This window comes from Balaenoptera borealis (genome assembly GCF_965194805.1).
Source record: "Balaenoptera borealis genome assembly, chromosome: 13".
Lineage (NCBI taxonomy): Eukaryota > Metazoa > Chordata > Mammalia > Artiodactyla > Balaenopteridae > Balaenoptera > Balaenoptera borealis.
The window spans coordinates 17835952-17863155 of NC_138870.1; the positions used below are offsets into that span (position 1 = coordinate 17835952).

The 27204-nt window shown below is 35.9% G+C and overlaps 1 protein-coding gene across 1 annotated transcript in view; it reads left to right on the forward strand.

The window, feature by feature from the left end:
• PDE3A (phosphodiesterase 3A) overlaps window positions 1-27204 on the forward strand; it is a 309909-nt gene that overhangs the window by 273042 nt on the left and 9663 nt on the right. The window contains exons 6-15 of the mRNA XM_082351934.1: window positions 354-573; window positions 3869-3954; window positions 6907-7061; window positions 8452-8589; window positions 14416-14527; window positions 20800-20913; window positions 21050-21249; window positions 23073-23276; window positions 23972-24127; window positions 25244-25493. Of these exons, the coding sequence (XP_082208060.1) occupies window positions 354-573; window positions 3869-3954; window positions 6907-7061; window positions 8452-8589; window positions 14416-14527; window positions 20800-20913; window positions 21050-21249; window positions 23073-23276; window positions 23972-24127; window positions 25244-25493 (1635 nt within the window). The remainder of the gene's footprint in view (window positions 1-353; window positions 574-3868; window positions 3955-6906; window positions 7062-8451; window positions 8590-14415; window positions 14528-20799; window positions 20914-21049; window positions 21250-23072; window positions 23277-23971; window positions 24128-25243; window positions 25494-27204) is intronic.

Sequence of the window (27204 nt, forward strand, 5' to 3'; positions counted from 1 at the left end):
TGAGGACATGGGGAGGGGGAAGGGTAAGCTGGGGCGAAGTGAGAGAGTGGCATGGACATATATACACTACCAAATGTAAAATAGATAGCTAGTGGGAAGCAGCCGTATAGCACAGGGAGATCAGCTCGGTGCTTTGTGATGACCTAGAGGGGTGGGAGGGAGGGAGACGCAAGAGGGAGGAGATATGAGGATATATGTATATGTATAGCTGATTCACTTTGTTATACAGCAGAAACTAATGCAACATTGTAAAGCAATTATACTCCAATAAAGATGTTAAAAAAAAAAAAGAGTTGCAATTTTGCCTTTCAAAGACATTTATTTAGGACTTAATAACTCTCTTTCTTTCTTAGGTTCCCTAGTGAAAATTTCACCTCTTTCCTCACCCTCTTCCTCACCTCTCCATGGGACCCCTGCCAGCAGCCCAGTCAGCAAAATTTCTGCAGTGCAGTTTCCAGAATCTGCCGATGCAACTGCCAAACAAGGCCTAAGTTCTCACAGGGTCGTAACTTACACTCAGAGTGCCCCTGACCTTTCTCCTCAGATCCTGACTCCACCTGTTATATGTAGCAGGTAAGGAATTCATATCGTTAGCTGGAGTTTAACTAATAATAAAACTAATACTGGTTTTCCTCTTAGGAACAGTCACCACCAGTCCACGCACCTCTATGTAGGTTGCCCAAAGTAGTTGACAAGAAAGTACAAATAATGTGATTTGTGTTGAACAGGCTGGCATAGAAACTTAATTTTTCAGTGCTTTTCCATTAACAGAAATTTGAGAGTCCGTATAGTCCAAACAGTTAATCTTTGGAGAGGATACAAAATAATAAGTTGTGTATTTTGTCTGTTTGCTGATGGAGGATGCATAAAACATATAATTCAAAACTCATATCAAGTCATTTGGTATAATTTGATATTTTGTTGGGATATTTTTTACTTGTTCTCCAGGGAGGATTTTATATTGATTTTAAAGGTGCTTCTTTTTATCTTAAGTTTGCAATTCCCTTTTTAACACTTTAAGAATATGCAGATAACACATGGCACGTTATGGCTGGACCCAAATGGATCTCTGAATACAGTGAAGCAATTGCTTGTGCTGCTCTGTCCTATTGAAACCGAATGACAGAGTGTTGTCTATTACAGGGGATAAGAAAAAAGGGCCTAGCGTGATAAGACTATTTTGCCCACATGGTCACTAAAAAAGAAATACCTCCTCTTACTGATTAACATATTATTGTTCTTCAGTAATAGCTATATCTTGAATAACTGATCTTAAAGCATTACAATCTTTTTTTAAGTAGAAAAGAGTTGAGTGTTTTAAAACTAAGTTATAATCGTGAGAGTGCCTTGAATAAAATGGTATTTTTCCCCCTAAGGTTAATGAGGGTAACTGTTTGAATAAATTAGTTACATGTTAGTCTTCTAATATCAAATGTTGGGTCACAGACCCAGGCTTCATCAGTGAATTCAGATTTAAGCCTCACAAATTTCATTCTCTGATCCTTTGTTCAGAAATTCTCTGTTAAATGATTATTTCTTTTTATAATCTTTATTTTTCCTTCCTTTCTCTTTACAAATAGTTTCAAAGGGATAATCGTTTGTGTTTGTTTGTTTGGCCAGGACCAGAGTGAAAAGTTATTCCACCATCCAAAAGTTATTCTGCTGCCTTCTGTATAACAGCATTTTTAATAAAATAATTTCTGTGGGATGTTAATCCCATCTTTTATTCCCCACCAAAAAGTATGCTCTGTGGTAAAACAGGCCTGTCATAGTTTCCTCTTAGTGATTCACAACACACCTCACTTTATTTAAAGCTCTGAGAAGTCCTGCAAAAGGAAAACCTCTTGAGTTTTGTTTCACCTGGTGATTTCTGACTCTGTTTGACCACAGAACCAATTTCTTTAGGTTAACACCCAATAATTGCCCCCAGAGCTAGTGTTTGGTGGAACACCCTCAAGAAACACTTTTTTTTTGTGGTGTGCATCCCGAGCCCAGATGACGCCCAGGGGAGTCACCAGCATCAAGGACATCTGCTTCCAGCACTTTGTTTCTAGGGAGACGCTCCCGCTGTGAGCTCCAGACTTGTGAGAAATAAATCGCCTAAAAAAAGAACAGAGAGGTTCAGAAAAGATGTACCACTCACTTAGCTTTTCTCACCACAGTCTATTTTTTTTTTGTATTCTTAGCAGAAAGAATGTAATGGGGTTTTTATAAAAGAGGTTTTGGAGAAAAACAAGGGAATTTCACTGTCTACTTGTTCAGTAATGTTTATAAATCCAGTAGTGTGCGTTTTGTTTGTTTGGGCTTTTATAAATCTATAATTCAAACCATGTTTTATTATTGCCAAGGCAGCCACCCATGTAGGCACAGAGAGCTCCAGAAACACATGACTAATTATTGTGGTTTCCCCCGCTGAACTTGAAGGATTTGGCGTTGAATCCCAGTCTCTTGGCCGCTGTAATGTCTATGCAACAAGCTGGTTTTTTGGCAAAAGAGGTAGTCTATTTGAACTACTCATTTAAACGTTCCTTTTAAGTATTATCTTGCAAAGAAAAGTCTTCAAACTGATAAACTCTACTTTTACCAAGTTTCATCCGAACATGTAAGCCCATCATTTACAACTATGGGCTTTTTCCTTGGGTTCTGTCATTTTCTTTTGAGTCCCTGAATCAGGCTGATAGGATTTCATAATTAGAAATATTTTGTGTGTGATGCTTTCTGCTTACATTCAAGGCTTGAAAAATAAATTTGCTTTGGATGAAAATGCTCAAACCGGTTAATGCTTATCTCTACTACACATATAAACACAATTCAGGGGGAAAAGGTGATGAGGTATTAAATATATTACATTATAATATATCACTCTTCTCTTTTCCTTTTACAGTGAGTAACCTGTAGCTGAATAACAAATAAACAAAAACTCTCTGAGACCCTTTCTAATATTAGGCAGAACGAAAGAACCCAGAAGCGAAAAACAGAACTAAAATCTAATCATAAAGTCTCTAAATAAGATAAGTGAGAGAGGAAACTTGCCAGGCCATTCGTGGGGTTACTTCGTAATTTATTAAACAGTCAAAACTGTTGAGAAAGCAAAAGTATCCTACAACCTCCAGCCTCCTCTGTTAAAGAACCCTGCCCACTTCTCTAGTACCTTCATATTTCTCCATGACCCACAGGGCACTCCCTTGGCCTGTTTTTCTCAACTAGCAACCTTTGTGGTCAGTTTTACATCCACTCTTCATCAAAATGTACGTCTACTTTATTCATTTCCTTAGAGCCTTAACAGGGCAACTGATCAATCTGAAAAAAATAATTTTTATTTTGTGGCAAAAATAAAATTAATCTACCATTATTCTATTTTCATGTATGCAATCTATTCTTAAAGGGCTCTTTGGACATAAAATCTCATAACCCATAGAAATAAATCTAATAATGAGGCTCTTAAGCAGACACAAAGGGATTCCATTGGGAAAGATATATTTTGATCAAATACACATCGGCACCTCCAAAGTCACTACTGTAAATAGGTAGCAGACTATTCCAGGATTCTCTAAATAATGTAAAAAAGAAAAATTGCCAGTAGTTTCACCTCAGGTATGGTCTAGACCATGGAGGAGCATGAGAGTTGAACAGAGTTTTTGATCCTTTGTATTGACACAGCACTCTCTCCTCCCCCCACACACACAAAAAAGCATCCTACATATCAACATCCATGTATAAAACAAAATGATTTCTTTCCATCAAATGAATAAGTAGAATGTAGAAATATTTGATTATCATTATATATCTAAACGTATGTGTACATGGTGTGTGTCTATGATTTTCTGAAAAGAAAGGACCTACTTACAGCTGTTCCATTATTTCTCAGCTGTGGCAGACCATATTCCCAAGGGACTCCTGCTGATGGGCCCCTGGAGAGAAGTGGGGCAGCCATTCGGACACCCAGCAGAACCGGTAATTCTTTATTGGATTCTGTTCCTCAAAGTGGAAATTGCTTTACTTGATTTTTTTTTCTGATCAAAAAGTTAACCTATGTTTTTGATTTTTTAGATTACAAATTTAAAAAGACAATGAAGGAAATCAAAATCATCCATAATCCTACTACCTAGAGTTAATCATAGGTTAAATTTTGATGCAAAGCTGTCCAAAATGTTTCTATACATCTATACACAAATGAATATATTTTTGAAATGAGAGCCCATTTTATATAATGTATAGAACTCTACAGAAATGTTATTTTATCTTGGACATTGGAGGGTCATCTATTTTAGGGTACTCTGTGGAGATCTCCATTGCACACCCTGAGAAATGACGCTGCTTAGATCACTGTAAACTTAGGGAAGAAAACATACTTTTTCCTTGAGGCAGTATTACAGAGAGGTTCAGAAAAATAGGCATTGGAGCCTGGTTTATATCTTGATTCAACTTCTGACTCACCTGTAATCTCTGTGTCTCGGTTCCTTCATCTGTAGAATGGAGATAAAGACGGTACCTACCAAACAGGATTATTGTGAGAATTAAATTACTAAAGCACATAAAGCACTTATTATAGTATCTGGGTCACTGTAAGTAGTTAGTGTTTGCTGCCATAATTACTGTAATAATTATTATTTTGTTTTTATTGATGCAATCCTAGGGACTTGCGAACAAAACCAAGTTTGCTGAAAGTTTGCAAGGCAGAAAAAAATGGCTTTCATGAACTTTAGACTTTAGGATAATAGAGTGACCTAAGAATGTTTCTTAATTATCTGCTCCAGCATTTCTTGGCAGATACTCAATAAATATTGATTATTTGCCCACGAGAATGGTGTGCTGTGGCAATGGACAAAGGTCCGGGGACATAGGCAAGGAAAAATCAAAAAGAGAGTTCTGTGTTCTGAGAGTTATCTGATATTGTAGAGTTATCTGATATTGTAGGCTCTCTGAAGTGAGAATATTCCCTTCTCTATGTCCCTCATCTCTCACTCCATTGAGGCTGATAGAATAAGGGGAGTATTTCCTTATCACCTTTGGTCTCCTGCAGAGCTATGGCCTTTGAGTGTGCTTCTTCATTTTTCTGCAAATTCTGGGATTGAAACTTGTCAGTTACACTTTCAGACTGTGTCTGATTCTAACCTAGAAAGCTGTTGCATGAGGAAGATGGGAGAAAGATGGGTCCTTGGAAATGTCCTACAAAATACTCCTGATTGGAATAGGCTACATAACAAAAGCCATTATTCACCAGCAACATGAGGACATATGACAAACCTAGACTATCCAAAGCAATCTTGAAGAAGGAGAACAAAGTTAGAGGATATATGTCTCCTGACTTCAAGACTTAAACCACAGTAATGGAGAAAGTGTAGTGCTGGCATAAGGATTGGCAAATAGAATCAAATGGAATAGAGTAGAAAGCCCCACATTAGACCCACACCTATACAGTCATTGAACTTTCAACAAAGATCCAATTTTCCAATCTAGTAGGGCTGGAAAAAAATGAATCTCACTCCCTACTTCACACCATATGAAACATTATTCTGAGATAGAGCACAGACCTAACTGTAAAAGCTACAGCAATAAAGCTTCTGAGAAAAAACACAGGCAGATATCTTTGTGATTTAGGGAAAGGCAAAGATTTTGTAGGCCATGGAAAGCAATAAACAGGAGAGAAAAAAAAGCTAGGCTTCATCAGGAGTATAGGAACTCAAGTCAGACTTCATGAGTTCAATTCTGGTGACAGAATTTACCAGCTGTATGCTCCTGGGCAATTTACGTAGCCTTTCTGTGCCTCAGTTTCCTATCTGCAGAGTGAGGATAATAGTAACACAATAAAACCTGCCTCATAGGATTGTTAAGAGGATTCAATGTGTTAGTACAAACAAAGTGCTTTCCGTAGTATCTGGCACATAGCAAGCACTCCATAAACTTCATTCAGGCACTTTATTCAGTTAAGAGAAGCTTCCTGAGGTCTTTACCCCAGAAGCATGTTCTTCAGACACTTGATATTACCTGACTGATCCTTTGGTTAGCACAGTTTAGTGCTGACGGCAGTGGAAGATACGTGGAGAGGGGCAGAGACGGAAGAAAGCACAGATCCCTAGGAATTGAATAGCACCTGCCATGCTCTTTAGCACATGCTGTGGCTGGTATGTTCTACAGACCACTTTGTTCTTGGGTGTCAACTCAATTTCTCCCACCCATGTGCCCATTCTAGAGGTAAGGTTCTAGTCAGCTACTAGGTGGTTTAATGTGTTGGGGCATGGATAAAGGAAAAAGAAATTATAAAGTCATAGGATTTTATATGATACACATGAAGTCATTTACAAAACAGAAGCAGACTCACAGATATAGAAAACAAACTTATGGTTACCAAAGGGAGAACCATAAGTTACCAAAGCGGGGAGGGATAAATTAGGAGTTTGAGATTAGCAGATATAAACTACTATATATAAGATGGATAAACAACAAGGTTCTACTGTATAGCACAGGGAACTATATTCAATATCCTGTAATAAACCATAATGGAAAAGAATTTGAAAAAGAATATGTCTACACGTCTAACCAAATCACTTTGCTGTACACCAGGAACGAACACAGCATTATAAATCAACCATACTTCAATTAAAAAAAAGTGTAACTTGAAAGTCATAGGATTTTTAAAAGGTCAGAACTACTGATCTGAGCATTCTTATTGAGGAATTATTGAATGTCCTATAAATCACAGATCATAACTCCATCTATTTTACTGTGTTTAAAAAATGTGTGCTTTTTCCCACCCTATAATCCTACATTCCTGGTGTGTAAGCTCATGAAAGCAGTATTTCCATAAACACTGTATCTACCATGTGCATTTTAGGAATATTTGCTTAAATAGGACCCCTTTTTCCTTTGCAAGTTTCATAATAGGCTGTTCTCTTTTAATTGCAGATGACACCACTCAAGTTACCTCTGATTATGAAACCAATAACAACAGTGATAGTAGTGATATTGTACAGAACGAAGATGAGACTGAGTGCCCCAGCGAGCCTCTAAGGAAGACATCAGCTTGCAGCACCTACACTCCTGAGGCCATGATATTCCTGGTAGCCCCCCCATCACTTAACTCATTCATTTACTTGAGAAATTGGTTTCTATGACAGGAATTGGCTTAGAAATAGATCCCTGAATCATTAGTTTTGAAGATCTATGTCACTTGGGTTATACATGTATTATAGCCCTCCCTATATGTATCAACGTAATTTTTCTCTATCCAAGTCTTACTGGTATCTTAACGGTCCTATTATTTAGTGATTAAAAACAGAAGTATTCATCTCCACAACTGATTGCAGATATTTCCTAATCCAATCTAAAAAGGTAACTATGCATAGGAAAATGAATTAGTTCAATCAGTGAAATAATATTTTATAAATATCGAGCAATCAAAATGAAATATATTAGTTATCGTAGGGCTTCTGTTGGTTCTTCTCTAGTACCTCCTTGATTTAGAAAGTGAGCCAATATTTATTTTCCTTGTTAAATTAAACCAGGTTTACATTGACACTTGCTACCCATTAAAACATCTTCTAATGATGACGTATTTTGTGTGTTTAAAAAGATCCACTTAAAGAGGATAAAAGCATACATTTGAGTCTGGCTAGTTTGGGGGAGGCAGCAATGGTAGAAATTAGTTGACTGTCATGTGATTATCAATTGCTGCTCTTGTCATTTTTCTTTTACCTGATTTACCATTTACACTTTTAAATCAAAGAGATTGTCAGATAAAATAACTTATATATCTCCTTATCCTCATTATTTTTATTTTCTATTTTTTTGGTAAATAAACTCTTAAGAATGTCTTCATTTGGGACCAGTTATAAAAATGTTTTCTCATATATACGGTGTGTGTTTTTTGGAAACCATGGATCACGTGAATTAAATTAAAATCCCTGAAAATTGTAGTAATTGAAACTCTACAGGATTAATGCTGATTTTGAAGCAGTAATATAAATTGGACCAATTAGAGTAGGGGTGATTTACTCCCCCTCCCCACTCGTGTTTCTTTTGAGAGTTCAATATAAGCCAGGAATCCTCATCTCAGAAAAATTTACATAAAAATATAGAGCTAAGTTTGCATACTATTTCCGTGTTCTGAAGTACTTGAATCTTTATTTAAGAACTCCACAGAAGACTAAAAAGCAGTTATGTTAATTTATGAAAGAAACATCTAATTTTTCTATAGCGTGTATGAACCAGGAATAGGCAGGCACTTAATAATGTAAAATTCATGGTCTGAAACAGCATTAAGACCTTTTCTCCTTACCTTGGGGGTCGATGTTTTGTTCATTTTGATTTTTTGTTTTTGAAGATCACTCATTCACCCTAAAGTCATTTATTTCAGGTAACCTCCATTGTTGAACTGAATTTACCACAGAAAGAGCAAATTGCTTTGTAGAAAAACTGCACGTTGTTAAAATATTTTTATCTTCATTACAGGACAAACCAATTCTTGCTCCTGAACCTCTTGTCATGGATAACTTGGACTCAATTATGGAGCAGCTAAATACTTGGAATTTTCCAATTTTTGATTTGGTGGAGAAAATAGGAAGAAAAAGTGGCCGTATTCTTAGTCAGGTAAGAAATGCATTCATACATATGACTTTAAATGTAAAAAAAAAATTCCTTGTTTGTTTAAATCTCTGTACATACTTAACATCAGTGGTGAATGTTAGGTGGAGAAAGGAAATTTCAGTACCCAACATTCTGTAGATTCCTTGCTGGTGGGATAACAAAAAAAAATTAGAACTTCAAGTGAGTAGAATATCATATTCTGCAGTTAAAATATTATGTATTTTCTAAGACAAAATGGAGGGGTCAGGGATACACAAGCAAGGTAGAGAAGTGATCTAAATTCATAGAATTCAGCAAAAGAAAAGCTGACCCAAGCCCTCACAAGAAGAAAGCTGCCAATTTATAAACACTAATTTATTGTCTGTGATTATTTCCAATGACTATTTTTTTTAACTTTTGAATAGTATAGTGCTTACGCCTTATCAAAAATAAGATATTATGCAGTAGTATGTTTCCTCCAGTGCTGTGAGAAACACATTAGAGTTCTTTGTATTTTAATATGGAAAACACCTTTAGGTATCACAAGAAATACAGAATACAAACTATTACTGCATAACGAGCCTTTTCTTTCCTTAAGTATTTTTTCCTTAAGCTCAACTACTTTCAAGGTTTCCCAAATAAAGAAACGTTTTGTTTCTCTGAAGGAGAAAGAAAACATACAAAAATTAAGAATTTGAACATGTTTGTTCTCAATAAATAAAACGAAACAAAATGGATTTGCTCTATTATCGAGCCCCTATCAAAACTCTTAATTAATGGGGATGATGGAATAATATTTATCAGCTTATCTTAAAATATTTTAGGTGAGTTCTTACAGATTGAAGAAATATCAAAGCAAAGATACTAAAGACTACCAGATTTGTTAATATCAGATTTAGGTGAGAATTCAGGACCCACATTTACTGGAGCCACTAACTCTTCCCTGCAAAACACTGGAAAAGAAATCACTTGTTGGACTGATTTCTACTCCATGCAATGAAGACAGGCTTTCTTCAGACCACGGAGCAATTATGAGTGTAGAACTTTGGGGTGAGGGTTCCTGATCCGTGAAGGTTTGAAGGAAGAAGTTAGAGGGGCCTTTTCCCTTGCTCTTCAGTTCCTCAAACATGAAGTGCTAGGCTAGTCTCCAAGAAGAAAAATGTGTCCCTGCCTTAAAGGAACTCCCATTCCAATAGGGAAATTAGATACGTATCAAAATAATGACTTGCTACCTACAGAAGAAGTATGCTCAAATGACGGATGGCTTGTGAAGCTCAAAATAATTACAGAGTTTCCATAACATGCAGTTGTTGCCTCTACTGGCCTCTGTTCTCACCATGAACACGTTGAGAACCAGAGTGGCAGCCTTTGCACTTTGACTAAGAGATATTACCCCTTTCTTTTTTTTGTTAAAAACATTTTTTTATTAATGTAACATTGGTTTATGATATTATACAAGTTTCACATGCACATTGTATTTCTTCTTCGGTAGATCCTACCATGTGCTCACCACCAAAAATGTAGCTTCCATCTGTCACCGTAGTTGACCCCCTTTACCTTTTTGCCCTCTCCCATCACTACTCTGTTCTCTATGTCTACATGTTTGTTTTTTTGTGGTTTGTTCATTAATTTTGTTTGTCTGTGATATTCCACATATAAGTAAAATCATTTTATGGTATTTGGCTTTCTCTTTCTGACTTAATTTCACTTGGCAAAATATCCTCAAGGTCCATGCATGTTTTTGAAAATTAATAGTCCCATTCTTCTTCTCTTTCTTTCTCCTCAATGCTGAGCAGCATCTTTTATGCTCGCTGATCTTGAGGGCATGTTTAAGGGTAGCTGTTTTATCCGGTCCACCTCTGCCTCACGCCTTGGGGCTTTTCCAGGGAGGTTTTGTATCCTACTCTCTGAAACTCATTGCATACCAGAAATCTGAGGGAGTGATTTTACCTGGAAATATGCCTGTAATGGTGCCACAAGAAGATGTGGCAGTGGGCCAGGAAGTCTTCTTTCTCTTCTACTGGAGAGTGTGTTCCCTGGGATGGAGAGAAAAATCTCACATTGTTTTGTATTTGATATATGTGTCACAGACTTCCCACAACTCTACAACTTAATCTTCAGAGTAACTTGGATGCAGGTATTTCTTTAAATCTCTAGTTGATAGTAGAAGAAACTAAGACTTAAAATATACTGTTCATCTAAAGTCAGATTGGACACAGGATTTGATATATCTGTATATCGGAAGCCCAGGCTTTTCACCTTCATTTCAAATCCTTTTCAGCCCCTCATAAAATTCATTTATTTATTATATTTTCAAACTCTCAGAATGGAGAGTCTGAGAAAGTAGAAAGTGGTTATTATAGCAGTTGGTTTTACAGCACAAGTGACTGTACCCAATAACATTGCAGGTATCTAACCCCCTTGGAGTTCTGTGAATGGGGGTGGTGGGGCAGGAGGGTGCAACTTAACCAGTTTTGCCACAAAATGTTTTCTAAAAGTTGTGAATACAAGTAGACAATAGAAAGATTAGATATAATTAACAATTAGATTTTTGTATCTTTTTTTCCAGTTATCTTTCATAACTAAATACAAAACTGTATGATCCTTACTGTGTCACTGTTTATTTTTCCAAAATACAAAACACTGAACTTTGAGAAAAGACAACTTTATTTGCCTTGCTGTGGGTTTTTTTTTTCTTTGATTTGAGTTTATAAGCACAAAAAACATGAAATTTTCACTGTGTAAAGGCATATTTTTTTGCACTTTAGTGAGACTTTAGGACAGCTGAAATGAATTAACTTCAACATTCCAAGAAATCACCTTTTGGCTGAGACTACACAGAAAAAGTCTCACTTCAAAAGACTTTTAAAGAGACATATGTGCAATGGAAATGATTTCTCAGCCTTAACATACTGCCTACCTTTTTGATGATTATCATGTTTATTTTAACAAATTTAAAAGGACATCATTCAGATTTTGGAAGAGTATTTACCTTTTTTGGTTACCAGTATTTACCCAGTTAACAGTGACTTTTCTTTATTCACGAGTTTGGATCATTGGCCGTTGATTTTTAACAGCTTCTTGGTGAAAATTCTCCTATTTTAAAATCATACTCTAAAATATCTTGTCTTAATTTTTCAATTCATCTTTCAAATGTTTTAAGAGAATAATAGGAAACTTTAGTCATTTGCAATCCTAACAGTATTGCTTTTCAAATAATGGTGGTAGGATTTGGAGCAGTTAAGAGCACACTGCTTGAATTCTGGTCTGATAATGTGTGAACTGTGTGATCTTCTACAAGTCATTCAACTTCTTTGTGCCTTAGTGTCTTCTGCTTTCAAATGTTAGTAATTAACTGTATCTATTTCATAAGATGCTATTTGGATTAATTAATAGAAATAATTAATATATGTAAACTACTTAGAGCAGGCATCACACATATTAAATGCCATATATATATATATACACACACATATATATGTCAACCGTTGCAGCTGCTGTTATTGTTATAAATAATTTTTATTGAAGTAACATGCATAGTTAAATCCACTGGGTATTTATAAACAAGAACTCAAATATAGTTTAAAGCAATAGTATGGAGAAAATAACTAAAAGAAGAACTAGCTTGAAATATGACAGAAACCACAAACTTAACTTTCTGTTACATTTTTAAAGAGAGGAGGTGGAGATTTTATGTAACACAGAAAAAGGGGAAAAATTAAATATACTTGCCATTCAGAGTGAAAAAAGCGCGTATAATATACGCACTCTGTTCCCAATGCGCAGCCACAGTGCTCCTTTTAAAACGTAAGTTAAATGAAGACACTTCCCTGCTCCAATCTCTTCAAAGTCTCCATACTTCAGTGTAAAAGTCCTCATAATGATCAATCTGGCTGTCAAACAGCAAGATTGCAACCCACACAGTACCGCTCTACAGTTACTAACTTAAATTTTACTCCTGTCCTCGTTCACTCTGTTTTAGCCATGTTGGCGTTCTTGCTGTTTCTTGAGTATAGCAAACATACCTCGGGGCTTTTGCTCTGTCTTTTTCCTCTGCTTAGAAAACTCTTTCTTGGGACTTCCCTGCTGGCGCAGTGATTAAGAATCCGCCTGCCAATGCAGGGGACACGGGTTCAATCCCTGGTGCAGGAAGATCCCACATGCTGTGGAGCAACTAAGCCCGTGTGCCACAACTACTGAGCCAGTGCCCTAGAGCCCGTGAGCCACAACTACTGAACCTGTGTGCCACAACTACTGAGCCCATGTACCTAGTGTTCCACAAGAAGAGAAGCCACCGCAATGAGAAGCCCGCACACCACAACGAAGAGTAGCCCCCTCTCGCCACAACTAGAGAAAGCCCGCACGCAACAACGAAGACCCAATGCAGCCATAAATCAATAAATCAATAAATAAATTTATAAAAAAAAAAAAAACTCTTTCCTCAGATATCCCTGTACCTCACTCTGCATCTCCTTCAATTATGTGCTCAAAGTCACCTGAATGTGCCTCTTCTAACCACCATATTTAAAACAGCAATTGCCATGTCCTCCCTTGCACTCCGAACCTCCATCCCTGCTTCCCTTTTTCTCTTTTCATATAACATCACTTTCAGTCATAGTATATACCTTACTAATTATGTCTATGGTTTACTGCCCTACCCTGCTAGACCATAAGCTCTTTTAAGGAAAGCTTCTTTGTTTTGTTCATCTATATATATGCCTTGTAGATGGAAAATTGTCTTAAACAGAGTAGGCACTTAATAGACATATGCTGAATGAATAAATCACTTTTTTAGTTATATATACCTGTGTATATATGTACACAAATACATACATAATATATGTAACTGATGAACATTAAATATCTAATTTAAAGATATTAGTGAATTTGAACAGATTTAAAGTCAATAACAAAAAATAGAAAAGTAACCGTGAAGTATTGTATCAAAGATTAAGAAGAAATATTTCAAGAGAATTTTAAGAAGGAATGCAAATAACAAAAAGGATGAATAATTCTTTCTTAGAGTCTCCTGAATTATAACGAGTACTGTGCCTTTGTGACATAAAGTGAGGCCACTTTAAATGGTGCTGTACTCCATTCTGCCATGTGAATAACCGTTTCTCTCCCCATTACCTTCTTCTGTGCCTTTTTCATGTTTTTCCTTTTCCCTCATTTGCATATCAAATATGCCAATTACATCCAGAGCTATTTACTTGATTTGAGTCTCCAGAGCTATGAAAGTAATTGGAAGGAGAATAGGTATTCAAAGGAGAAAGAAGACAATTGAGGAAAAATAGTTTAAACATTTTTATTCATACTGGATTAGAACAAATCTTTCTTCTCTATGTATTTCAACCAAGGCAACCTTTTCTCTCTCATAATTCTGTCCTCTTATTCTTCACTAAGGCACAACTCTGAATCCTTTATCCTCTAGAAAGCTTTTTCTTTTTTAATTTATAAGATTAGTCTGAATTAAAGCTTTCTCTCATTCTTTATTTAGCACTTATATATTATACAATTAGCAGTTTACTAAGTATTATTCTCTTATTACTGATATCACATGCAATTTAGTACCTTGATATGTTTCTATAGTGTATACTGGATTTTTTGGTTGGCTGTTTCTTGGGTTTTATGTCTCTACCTTTAAAAATAGATTATCTACCCCTTATCAAGGACTACAAGGGCTAGGACATGGAGGTCTTCAATATCTATTTATTGTTGCCAGTAAGTGTCTGTACAGGGAGTACATTAATATGGTTGATGGAATGTATACTTTTTTCCCCATTTTTCTCTTTATGTCTAATGCACGTTGAGGGATGTTTTGTAAGGCTTTGTCTTTTTCTTTCACAGGTATCATACAGACTTTTTGAAGACATGGGCCTCTTTGAAGCTTTTAAAATTCCAGTTAGGGAATTTATGAATTATTTTCATGCTTTGGAGATTGGCTACAGGGAAATTCCTTGTAAGTATAAGAATTCATACTTTTAAAATCCATTGAATTTGTTATGGGTAATGGGGTATTGAATTATTAGCTACTAGCACAGAATTACGAATTGAAAATACCCTGGATGGCCACATGGTATAGTGATTAGGAGATAATAGTTTATGTTAGAATTCTGGTCCCTTTACATATCAGCTGTTGGAGACCCTGGGTCTTACTTAATCTCAATGTGCCTCATTTCTTAATCTGTAAAATGGGGATCATAATGGCTGCTTCATAGGATTGTTATGAGGATAAAATGATGTAATAATTCTAAAGGGGTTATAATAGTACCTTGCCCAGAGTAACTCCAATTTAATTGTGTGCTAAATAAATAATTAACTGTTAAATTTATTGCTCATTTTATAATATACCTCCCTCACTGGGTGAATTCTCAACCTTTATTCTGGCATCCACAGAGTTAAATCACTAACTATTAAAGTTTTTCAGTATAAGATAAACCTGGCTGGGAGTAGAGGGGCAGGAGGATGATGGTCTAATTAATAAAATAGGAGAGACATCTGGAAGTGGTTGTAGAGAAATTACTAGGAACATTTTAAAAATCAAGATAAATGTGAAGACCGAAGGAAAGGACACAACCAAGGGTTCAAACTTCTGAACTTTGAATATTGTGAGAATAAGTTTGTCATTTGTTATCATGAGGAATTGGAACACAGAAGAGATATTAAATTTTCAATATGTAGCATTTCAGATTATCATCAGAACATGTAAGTAGCATTGTCCTACATGCTACAAAATAAATGAACTGGAGAAAATGTCTGTAAATCCAATAAAAAATGTACCGAAATCATGTAGCTCTTTTAGGAAATAAATGCACAGAAAGAAAACTAGTCAAAATAGTATCAATATATTGGCTGGAGTGTGTGTTACTTAAATTGTGTTTTAACCTTTAAGTTTAAAATTTGCTTTTATATACCTTGGACTTTAGAATCCCATGTCTGTTTGTAGTTGCAAGGAGCTGAAGTTAAATAAAAATTATACGGAGACTAGAACACAAGTGTTTTCAGAAAGGGGTAGGGTAGTGCATTAACCAAGTGATCCATTATTAAGATGTTGGTTTTCAAAATGCCATCCACGTGGTACGTTAAGATGAAAATGCACAGTTGATGTTGTGTGATAGGAATGAGTTATGAATGAGGAGATAGAAATGAGGAATGAGTTATTGAATCTACAAATTGTGTGATAGAAAAGGAGAATGAAGAATTAAATCAACAAGTGAGATTTGTTGGAGAATATGGAACCAAATGCAGACAAAATAGGACAGCGGGAGTAGAGAGAGGAACTTAAGAGCGCTGGGTGCCGTGGGAAAGTCTGGCCGATGGGGCCATGGAAGTGGGGAAAGAAATATGAAAAAGGGGTAGTTTGAAAGGATTTCAAGATAAGCCTTGCTTTCTTAATACCACATTCCCAGGGCCCACCCTGGTTGGATGCCAGGGATTGACCTAAGTGTTAGTGATTTCTCAAAGGTTAAGGAATTGCATAAATAAGCTTTTACAAGAAAGGAAGCCACTGCAAACACTAAAGAACAGCTAGTATCAGAATAAATTTACAAATTAATATTATATTTCCAAATATATTTTAGTGATATAATCAGCTATCGCCAAGTTCCATTGAGTTCAAATTGATATAACTACTAACTTTTCTCTAGATAGTATACCATTAACTCAGAGAGAAAGTTGACCAGTATTTATTTAAGTGTAAAAAGAAGTTTTCAGGTTCCAAGTTTTATTATTCATTTTTATATTGTCTTATTACATATTATATGTTACAAGTAAACAGATATTTTTCCTGAAATATCAGGTTCTTCATTCCAGGTGAAAATAATTGTTATAATAACTTTACTTGTTCTGTTAGAAGTCCCAGACACCTCCCATAAAGAGAATTTATTTATATCTTCTCAGAGAAAAGTTTTAACTTAATTGATGATCACTTTTAAATAATAATACCTTGCATGTTGTAGGGTTGTAAAATTAGACTAGTATGGACATTTATTAAGAGCTTTGTTTATCATTATTTGAAATTAGCATGTGCAAAAATTTGTTGTATGTCTACTAATTTAACATCTACTCCTAGAGAACGATATTTCTAATATCTCTGTATAAACCCACACAACTAAATGAAAAAAGCCAAAGGGTAACCAAAATGGGGTTAGATTAGCTTTACTATGATAGTGAGCTAAAATATTAGAAACTAAATTTTTATTACAGTTCCAAGTACACCTTTAACAGTTTCCAAGAGAAGAGGGAAGGTATGAAAGCTTTTAAGTTTGTACCCAGAACGCTTACTAAAATTTGAAAAATCTATTAATAGATTTAAAAATGAGATAGATTAGATAGATAGATAGATAGATAGATAGATAAATAGATAGATAATTTCATGGAGCAGCAGTGGGTAAAATTATAAATAGAGACAACTCACTGATAGAAATGTGATACCAAAAATATATTTGTTCAAAAAAGATTAGGATAAATTATAGTTTATATTCAATCACACAGAGAGAAAATAATGTTTGATATCATTCGTAATCCCTTTCAGTTGGGCATTTTTGGCTAGTAAAGGTGATAAATTGTTAGGTCATATTCGTTCATGGATTCAAAGTTACTCTTAAGAGAGCATTTTCTATTTACAAAGACTTTCATCTCTAAAATATATTCTGCCTAGCACCTCTCATTCTCATTAGTCAAGTTTGAGAAGTGGAGATAATGCTTCAGAAATACCTACAATCATGTACTATTTATTTATTTTTTTGAATTTTTACATTTTATTTTTTTATACAGCAGGTTCTTATTAGTTATCCATTTTATACATATTAGTGTATATATGTCAATCCCAATCTCCCAATTCATCCCACTACCATGTACTATTTAATGGCAGCCATGAGAATAGTCTCATTCAACTTAGTTTAGTTCAGTTCGATTAAGCTATATGTGATGTGCCCACCAGTTTTAAAGCTAGATACTGAGTTGACGTGGAACAAGCTAGAAGGGCAGAACTATCACAGTGTTAGCTACGTTCCAAAGAAAAAAAAAAATTCAAGTCTCATTTCTGTTCTTTAGTATTAATACATTCCCTCACCCTTTGGTGAATAGGAGCATAGAGAATTTTCAATGGAAAATCTATAAATTTAGGTCTAAAAAATCTATAAGTTTTACATACAACCCCAGCCTTCCATACCAGCTCGCTTCAACCCGCTGCTTGAGGCATAAGGAAAAACTGAGAAAACAAGTGTATCAAGACAGCAGAGGGGGATGGGCAGGCTCTGGGAAAGCATAGGGCGGGTGATGTGTTCGTGAATGCACGTATGTTTATGTGTTGTCAAAAAGGCAGGGGAGGTTGCCTGGTGGTTGAGAGAATTATTAAGGGATTTGTCCAAAATGCAGAGATGAAGGAAGAGGATGAGAATAATAATGATAAAATAAGAAGAGCTCTGATATTATTCCTTAGCCCTGTCAGTTGCCTTCCAGGTCCAGAAAAAGAAGAGCATTCTGAGCATATTCTTATGTCCTGCAGAAACTTGTCAATCCCCTGTGTTGACCTAGCTAGCATCTTTCCTGGGTGTCTTTGCTCCCGAGCTGGTCCCCAGAGAATTAACGGCAAGAGCAACAGTGATACCAGCACTTGACACAGTATTTGCCCATAGTACGTGCGAAGTAAATATTTGTTTAACAAACATGTTAATGACTACTTAAAGGCAGATGGTTTTTCCATCCTGCTTAAGTGATAGTGACAACATAATTCTTTTAGAGGTATACCTGCCAAACTATATCTCTATCTATCTACCTATAAATATACGTATGTATTTAAATGGAGTTAGGCTTCGTTAGCTATTGTTTTATTTAGTACTTTTGAGCCTATACTCAAAAGTAAAAGGAGGAATTTTTCTTTTCTGTATGCTGTCTTTACCTAGTTTTTTAATCAAGATTATACTAATCTCTAAAAAACAAAAAATGTATAAAGAAAAAAAGTTTTTTAAGATGATACTAGACTTATAAAATGTGTTTGGCTGCTTTCTTCTTTGTACATTTTCAGCACTAAATCATTTCAATTGTTCATTGAAAGTTTATAAAACTTACCTATCAAACCTTCTGGACCTGGACCTCGGGGTGAGGAACAGGGCAGGAAGCAGGATAACTCAAGAGCAACAAATTCACCTGTATGTGGTATTGTCTATTTCTCACCCCAAAGAGGCTCGGCCAGCACCCTGATACTGACACCCACCCACTCTTGTAATACTGGGCACAAGCGCAGGTTTCCCTGACTTGCAATGGTAATGGTAATTACATCCACGCAGTAATCTTCCCAGCTTGCCACAAGGGAAAAGAACTTAACCCAGAAGCTCCCTCCCAACATAGCCCCAGACACTCTCTGACCAGGCTGCATATTCTTCCTCTACTACCAGGTCATCACTGCCTTCTCCCTCCCCCAGGGCTTAGCACAGTTTTTATTTTAGCTCTTCAATTCTATTCTTACAAACCCAGCATTGATTTTGCAAGAAAACAGGTCATCTGTGCTAATCTGTCATCTTGTTTTAAGAGCAATCATGTATTTTATGTGAATGATACTTACATCAATCGCAAGCTTACTATATACCAGCCACTTTAAAATAGGTTCCCTTCTGTAATTCTCACAACTGGACTATGAAATAGGCACTACTATTGTCTCCCTATTTTTAAGATAAGGAAATGAGACTTAAAGTTTTAAGTCACTCCCTCAGTAACACAGGTAATAAATGTCAGAGCAAAGATCTGTCATAGATCGAGAAACTTCTACCGTGATCAACTTCGTACATGGCACAGGTATAGACATAAAATGTAATCGTCTTAAATCACTTGAGATAGTCCATATACAGAAATAGAGACTCCAATTTGAATAAAATTGTTCTTTGGAAACTAGGTAATATCCATATTCACCTCTGGCAATGACTGTGAACAGGTTTTGCTGTTGACCCCTTGGGAGCCTAGGAGGTCTGCTTCTCAAAGCTCTTCTGAAGACATCCTCTAAAGACCTCATAGCCCCTCAATGAGTTCCTGGAGTGTTCACCCAAGATTTAGCTTAAAGACTGACTCCTAATAGTTGCCACAAATGTAGGAACATAGGCATCATATTCCTACGTTCTCCTGTGTGCCACCAACACCACAGATGTCATAGTTTCTTCATTCTTCCCCGACCAGGGAACAGATGTTTCTCTCAAATTCCCACCATCGTTCTGCTTGTTCTCTTCTGTTTTTGCTTCTCATCTGTCGAGTATTATTCAGAGATGTAATCTATTACATTAGACAAGGAAATTGTATCATGGTTGGTCATTAGGAATAAAATGTGTAAAGATAGCATATTTAGGATAAAGCATACCAATCAATGAAGTATTTTGAAAGGCCAGAGAAACAAGAGAAAAACATGGGAAAATTGCGCAGAGAAAGAAGGTGAGCCAAGAGCACAATGGGCCTTTGGTCATGGTTCCCTAGAAGCTGGACTGCACATGTAGAAATAGGACCCCCTTCCCATGGTAATGACATTATAACTAGGAGATTTGGTTCCCCTTTAGCTTTTACTCTTCGGAATGGCTCAACTCCCTACGCTATTATACAAAGAGGTTTTAATTTTTTCTCTTTAGGTATTTCCTAGAACTTTATTCCCAAGTTAGAATTTCTAGATCAGAGAACATTATCGGTTTTGATTTTGCTTTTGCTTTGTGGATTTAGTATACATATAAAAGATGTGTTATTCATTTTATTACAGTGTTTTACATTTGATACAGAAGAAAATTACTATGTTCAGTTCACAAATTATATTTGGATGCTATTTATCAGAGATGAAATACTGGGTGGTATAGACCATTGGTCTGATCTAGGTTAAGTATATCATGGGTCTTTTATTCCAGTCCTCTGTGTAGTTTTACACAGGAACATGGGAATAAGAACAAGTGTAAACATCACAGTGGATTCAGAGAGTGAGTTTCCTACATACGTTAGGTTTCTGGTGGACTCTAGACAGATTTTTTTCATTTCAGACATCTGCATGTGTAATGAATGTTATTTCTGGATGTTTTTCTTGTTACTCTGGATGTTACCGAGGAATGGAAGAGTAATCACAGAGTATTTGTCCTAGAATATTTGGCTGTCTTTCACTGGGGTATTAAAATGAGAGGACTAAACTCTTTATCCAGTAGGTGGCACTCTTGGTCCTCGGACCCCAGCGTTCACAGATGAATGACTGTTCCTTTGCATTGGTTACAGACCATAACAGAATCCATGCCACCGATGTCTTACACGCTGTTTGGTATCTTACGACACAACCTATTCCCGGCCTCTCAACTGTGATTAATGATCACGGATCAGCAAGCGATTCAGGTACGTATGAAGTCCCTCTGTGCTCCCTTGTAAATTATGGGAACAGAAGAGTGGTTTTTTAAAAAGGAAATCAAGACAAATGATATCAGTTTAATACTTTCTTAAAAGTTCTATTATCTTCATTGTCTCTTCTCAGATTCTGACAGTGGGTTTACACATGGACATATGGGATATGTATTCTCAAAAATGTGTAGTGTGCCAGATGATAAATACGGATGTTTGTCTGGAAATATCCCTGCCTTGGAGTTGATGGCCTTGTATGTGGCTGCAGCCATGCATGATTTTGATCACCCGGGAAGGACTAATGCTTTCCTGGTTGCAACTAGTGCCCCTCAGGTAAATCTTTCAATTTTGATCAGGGGAAATAATTCAATTTTGAGATTTCTCTGAAGAAAATTAATTTTATAAATTTGACTTTCACTTTAGCTCATATTCACTTGGTGCCTGTTTATATTTAGCCCTGAGATAAAATTCTTAGAGACCATGCTCGTTTTGAAAAGATGTAATGGTTTGTTCTAAGTCATCAATGGTGCATATGCAACTTTATCACCCATGGGGATCCCTTCTCAATTTTCTTAGGAAGAAAAACTGCTTGAATTCATGTTAATGAACTTCCCCAACAAAGAAAATCTGACCTATACAAAAGTTTCTTTCTGAAAAGATTAGAGAACCAAATCTTTCTTGGTTCTCTAATTTAAGAATTAAAGATTTCTTTGGATATAAATTTAAGACTATTAAGAACGTAACGCTCCTTTGGATATAAATCCCATTCCTTTGAGATATATTCATTATAACAATTACTATTCTTATGGCATTTTTATTGGTTAGGAAGAATTAAAAATCAATTTATTTCATTCACTTAAGGGAAATTTTTTACCTGAACATAGTACTCCAAAAACAGTAACTTTAAAGAAGTTCATCTTGGCATGTACTTAAATTTAAGTCCAATATTAATCACTAAGTATTTAGGCATCTCCATCTATATAATTAAACTTAATAAGCTTCTCCTTGATTTAATCAGCTGGACCCATGTTACTAAAGATCCCAAGATCTTGTCTTTCTTTCTAGAGGATCTAGAGGCCAATCTGGTCCAGTACTCTTTTTTTTTTTGTCACGTTTGCTTTTTGTCTTTTTCCCCATTCTCATCCATTTCCACACCCTCTCTTATAGACTAGTCTAGAATTTTCTTCCAATCTGTATACAATACAAATATCCTGATTTTTTTTCTCACTGCTTACTTTAATTTCTTTCACTGTGCCGTTCATACACCAGAGTATATTTTCCCTAAAGATAAGCAAATCCTTTTGCCAACACCATATACCATTCAATTTTCCTACACATGCATGCATTTTCACTTGCCTCACTTGGTATCTCACGACACAACCTATTCCCAGCCTCTCAACTGTGATTAATGATTACGGATCAGCAAGCAATGATAAATTAATATTAATATTCATAAAATATCAATTTTCATGTCCTTGGTCTTTCTTTTTTGTCCTTATACCCTTTTCCCCCTCCATCGTCAATCTACCACACTAGTCTCCAAGCATTTTTTAGGCAACTTCCTTTTCCTTTGCAGCTTCCCTCAGCATTATTAGAGAATTTCAAACAAGTAGATATTTACTATATACTTTCAATTAGTAGACAGGGGGTGATATTTCCTATGGCTGATTGTGGGGTAAGAATCTTTTGAATTATGGGCTTCTCTGGGATTCCATTCCTCTGTATTAGTTATACGTATTTAACTAAAAGGAAGTCACTCTTATTCTAGATGTGGGAAGTAACTGAGTTACTTCTTAGGAATATTAGTATATTTGCATATTTTAATGGTTAAATTCCTGTGCCCTGCAACATAATAATAATAATCTGATAAAAGCTAACTCTAAGCCCTTCAATTGCAAGAATTTGAAATAAAGTTTCAAGGAAATGAAATAACGTTTCAAGGAAATGAACTTTATCTTACAAAAAAGGAAATTTAACCAAGAAAAGTAAACAGTCAATGTACAGCAATAAGTGATTCTTAATAACTAGCTGTCACAAGATTACATTCCTGTGTTCCATGATAAAAGCGGATTCCAAAAGCTTTGCATATTCTCATTTATTTTTGTTTTTGTTTTTTAATTTAAAAAGTTGAACTCTTCATTCTCGTCTTTGCCTAGGCGGTGCTCTATAATGATCGTTCAGTTTTGGAGAATCATCATGCAGCTGCTGCGTGGAATCTTTTCATGTCCCGGCCGGAATATAACTTCTTAGTTAACCTTGACCATGTGGAATTTAAGCATTTCCGTTTCCTTGTCATTGAAGCAATTTTGGCCACTGACCTGAAGAAACACTTTGACTTTGTAGCCAAATTTAATGCCAAGGTAACTAGATTTGTACCAGTCTTCATTTTCTGACCACACTGAAAGAAGTCATGGAATTAAAGTGTTGAACAAAACTCATTGCTGTCACCTCATATATGTCAAATGTGAAAATGAGAGGCAATGAAATGTTTAACCAGAAGCGGATATTTAGGCATTGGTCCCAACCTGGAAACCTGATACGTTGAGGTGCTGTCTGTATAGATTATACTTTGCACTGCAGAGAAATAATAGAATTCTAACTATCAATCATTGTGTTTTTGTTTGATTTAATTTGCTCTCATCTCTGTGGAATGCTAACAACAGAAATTACCTGGCAGTAGCAAAGGTCAAAAACCTGAAGCAGAATTTCATACATCAAACATAAATGCCCAAATGTTAACTCAAAATTTCTTATTATTTGTAGCCACATTATTTTAATAGTAATTTAAAACCTATGTTAATATTAAATAGCATTTCTTTTCAATTCCATAATTAATAATTATCCATCATTTGTTATTGTACTTTTTTTGGTGAGCTATTTTACTGTTAATTTATGCAAGCCAATAACATTATTTGAAACAGCTGAGATGTTTCTCATTACTTGGCATTCTAATCTCCACATGGTAGGAAGACAATCAATATTCTGTTGTTTATTCTCCTGTTCAACTTTTGCTTTCATTGAGTCAGAACCCATTTTAACTTTGTCCCTCAAACAGGTGAATGATGAAGCTGGAATAGATTGGACCAATGAAAATGATCGTCTACTGGTTTGTCAAATGTGTATAAAGTTGGCTGATATCAATGGGCCAGCTAAGTTTAAAGAGCTCCATCTTCAGTGGACAGAGGGTATTGTCAATGAATTTTATGAACAGGTAACTAACTTAACTATTTCCCTTAATCCATATTGAGGCTGCTCATAAATTCCCTAAAGCTTCCAAAAGCTGTAAAAGCGTGATCAGTCTATTTCATATTCATGCTACCATCAGAAAAGGCACTGGCCAATTTTAATCAGAGGATTAAAAAAATGACAAAAATTGGACTAAACTGTAAAGCATAAAAACTCTAAGATAAAGTTATTTGCAAGTATTAAGTAATAAATCACCTTTCCCTGGACATTTTTAAAGAAAGATTAGAAAGAACTTTTTTGAGCATTATAGATAGGACTTATATATACAATAAATGTTTGTGCTTTCTAGAAAATAATGTATTGCCTTTCCTCAGAATAAATTCATAATCAATCCTGAAATATTGAATATAGAAAAAATGTAAAGGAAAGAGAAAATCCAGTTATAATAATTCCACTACATAGGCATAACCATTGTTGATATTTTGGTATAATTCCTTCATTAATGTTGCTAGGTAACTTCTGGTTTACAATCTGATATTTTTTTTCCAGAAATGAATCAGTTCAAAGTAAACAAACACTTACACAGTAGTACTGTTAAACATAGATAAATAAGAATATCAGAAACTATATAATCACAGAAGACATAATTCAACCCAAAGCTGGGTTAAGGTAGCAACTTTAATTAATTGAGGAATAAATTACTTTAAAATTTCTGGCAGCCAAGGCAAAAAAAAAAAGTAAAACATGATAGATTATCTATTTGTTGGATATTTATATCCAGCATTGCCTTTTAAGATGCATTTATATTCGAACTTATACTCTAATATAAGGAACAATGACTAGTGATAAGAAAGGTCATCCACTTAGACATTAAACCATTTCTTGTATTTCCCCTTGATCAAAAACCAAACCCTCAAGATTACTGCAGTGGTAAATGGCAACAAAGCAGTCCGATAGGAATCTTAGTAATGTGGGGGAAATCTCTTAGCAGTCCAGGAAAGAAAGAGTTCACACATATGCCTGGGTTCTTGCATATTTGCAAATTTTAGATGCCAAGGGAATGGTGACTTTATTTGTATTTTACACTTTCCTTGTCGTTTGCCTTTCTAGTTAACTGTTCCTGCTACATTCCTATTTCTAGGGTGATGAAGAGGCCAGCCTCGGGTTACCAATAAGCCCTTTCATGGACCGTTCTGCTCCTCAGTTGGCCAACCTTCAGGAATCCTTCATCTCGCACATCGTGGGTCCTCTCTGCAACTCCTATGATTCAGCAGGACTGATGCCAGGGAAATGGGTGGAAGACAGTGATGAGTCAGGAGACACCGATGACCCAGAGGAGGAGGAGGAAGCACCAAACGAAGAGGAAACCTGTAAAAATAGTGAATCTCCAAGTAAGTTATAGAATCTCTCTCGAATGTGCTTCTCCTAGGATTGTTTTCTTACTTAGGTTCACAATAAATTTGATGCTCCTCGTGAATTTCATAGCTGAGTCCAAATATCACCTGCTGCAGTGATTATGGCTACTCCCCCGTCCCCAATATCATGATAATGGGAATTACAGACTGTGGAATCTATTATAATACCATGTTCATAAAGAGGTATGTTCTCTGTTATGAAGTAAGACAATTAAGTAATCAAAGCCTATTTTTCAGAGTATCTGAATGATTTAGGAATCTCAGGTACTATCTAGACCAGCCATAGGCTTTTCTTGGCTTGCTTCGGGGGAGGTGCTAAAGTGGTAAGAGGTAGTAGTCACTCATTCATTCATCAAATATTTATTAAGCACCTACTCTGTGCCAGGCATTCTTATAGGTTCTAAAGACAGAGCCATGAACAAATCAGACAAAAAAAAAAATCGATCAATCCTTGCCCTTTTAGACTTATATTCCAGTGGGGTCAGCAGACAAATCAGTAAATCTGTAATATGTTAGGTACTGATAAATGCTAGAGTTTAAAAATAAAAATGAAAAATAAGAAGGATATGAAATATTGTGCAGAAAGATAAGGATATGAAATATTGTGCAGAAAGATTAAAATCTTAGATAAGATAGCCACGGATGGTCTAAATAAGAGATTTTTTTTTTTTTTTTAAACCTGAAAGAAGCAAGGGAAGGAGGGATCCATGGAAATAGATGTGGACAAAGCATTTCAAGGAGAGAGGAAAGCAAACCGTGTAAAGGTCCTGACGTGGACACTGGCTGCGTGTTCAAGGAGCATCGGGAGAGCTGGGAGGCTGAAGCAGAGGAAGGGGGGTGGGGAGCGGGGACCGAGATGATGGAGGGTTAGAAGGTAGGGCTCTGCAGGTCACAGTATGGAGTCTGGCTTTTACTCTGAGTAAGATGGGAAGCCATCATCAGAGGTTTTGAGCAGAAGACTTAGTTGATTCAACTTATGTTTTAACTGGATTGCTTCAGCTGCTGCATTGAGAATATTCTCGAGTTTGAGGTAAGAGCAAGGGTGTAAGCAGGGCAGTGTGTTAAGAGGCTGTTGAAATTATCCAAGTGAGAGATGACTGTGGCTTTGGACCAGGGTAGTGGCAATAGTGACAGTGAGAAGTGGTCACATCTCATCATTGATTTGGAGTGCATCATGTAGCCGTTCTAATCTGTTCAACTTAAGTGTCTATGAAATCAAGATTATTTTTCTTCACGTCTTGAGATATTCTCCACTGTTTCTCCTGCCATATGGAGGAGGCCCTAATAGCATAATTAGGAAAACCAATAACCCTTACAGTGATATTGCACAAATACTGTTCCTATGTTCATGGGAGTATAGTATGTGGTTTCTATCTACCTTCATAAAGGAATTTCAGTGTTAATATTGATATTTTTCAAGGCCCTTACCAAAAATATTAGCCATGAAAGACATTATGATCATTTTTTCCTTTTTTTTTTTTTTTTTTAAGCACAGTCAGGGAAATGCATGACTTAGTTCATTTGGCCATCTAGGTAAAGAGATATTCTACCTTGTGTATTAACCTATTTTGCCCTCATATAAGTGCCCTGTCATAAGCTCACATAAGCAGAGATAAAGAACTCATTATTAACCATAGACTGGTGAGACGGGGCAAGTTTGGCTTTAGGTCAGACTTTTGCTTAAGGT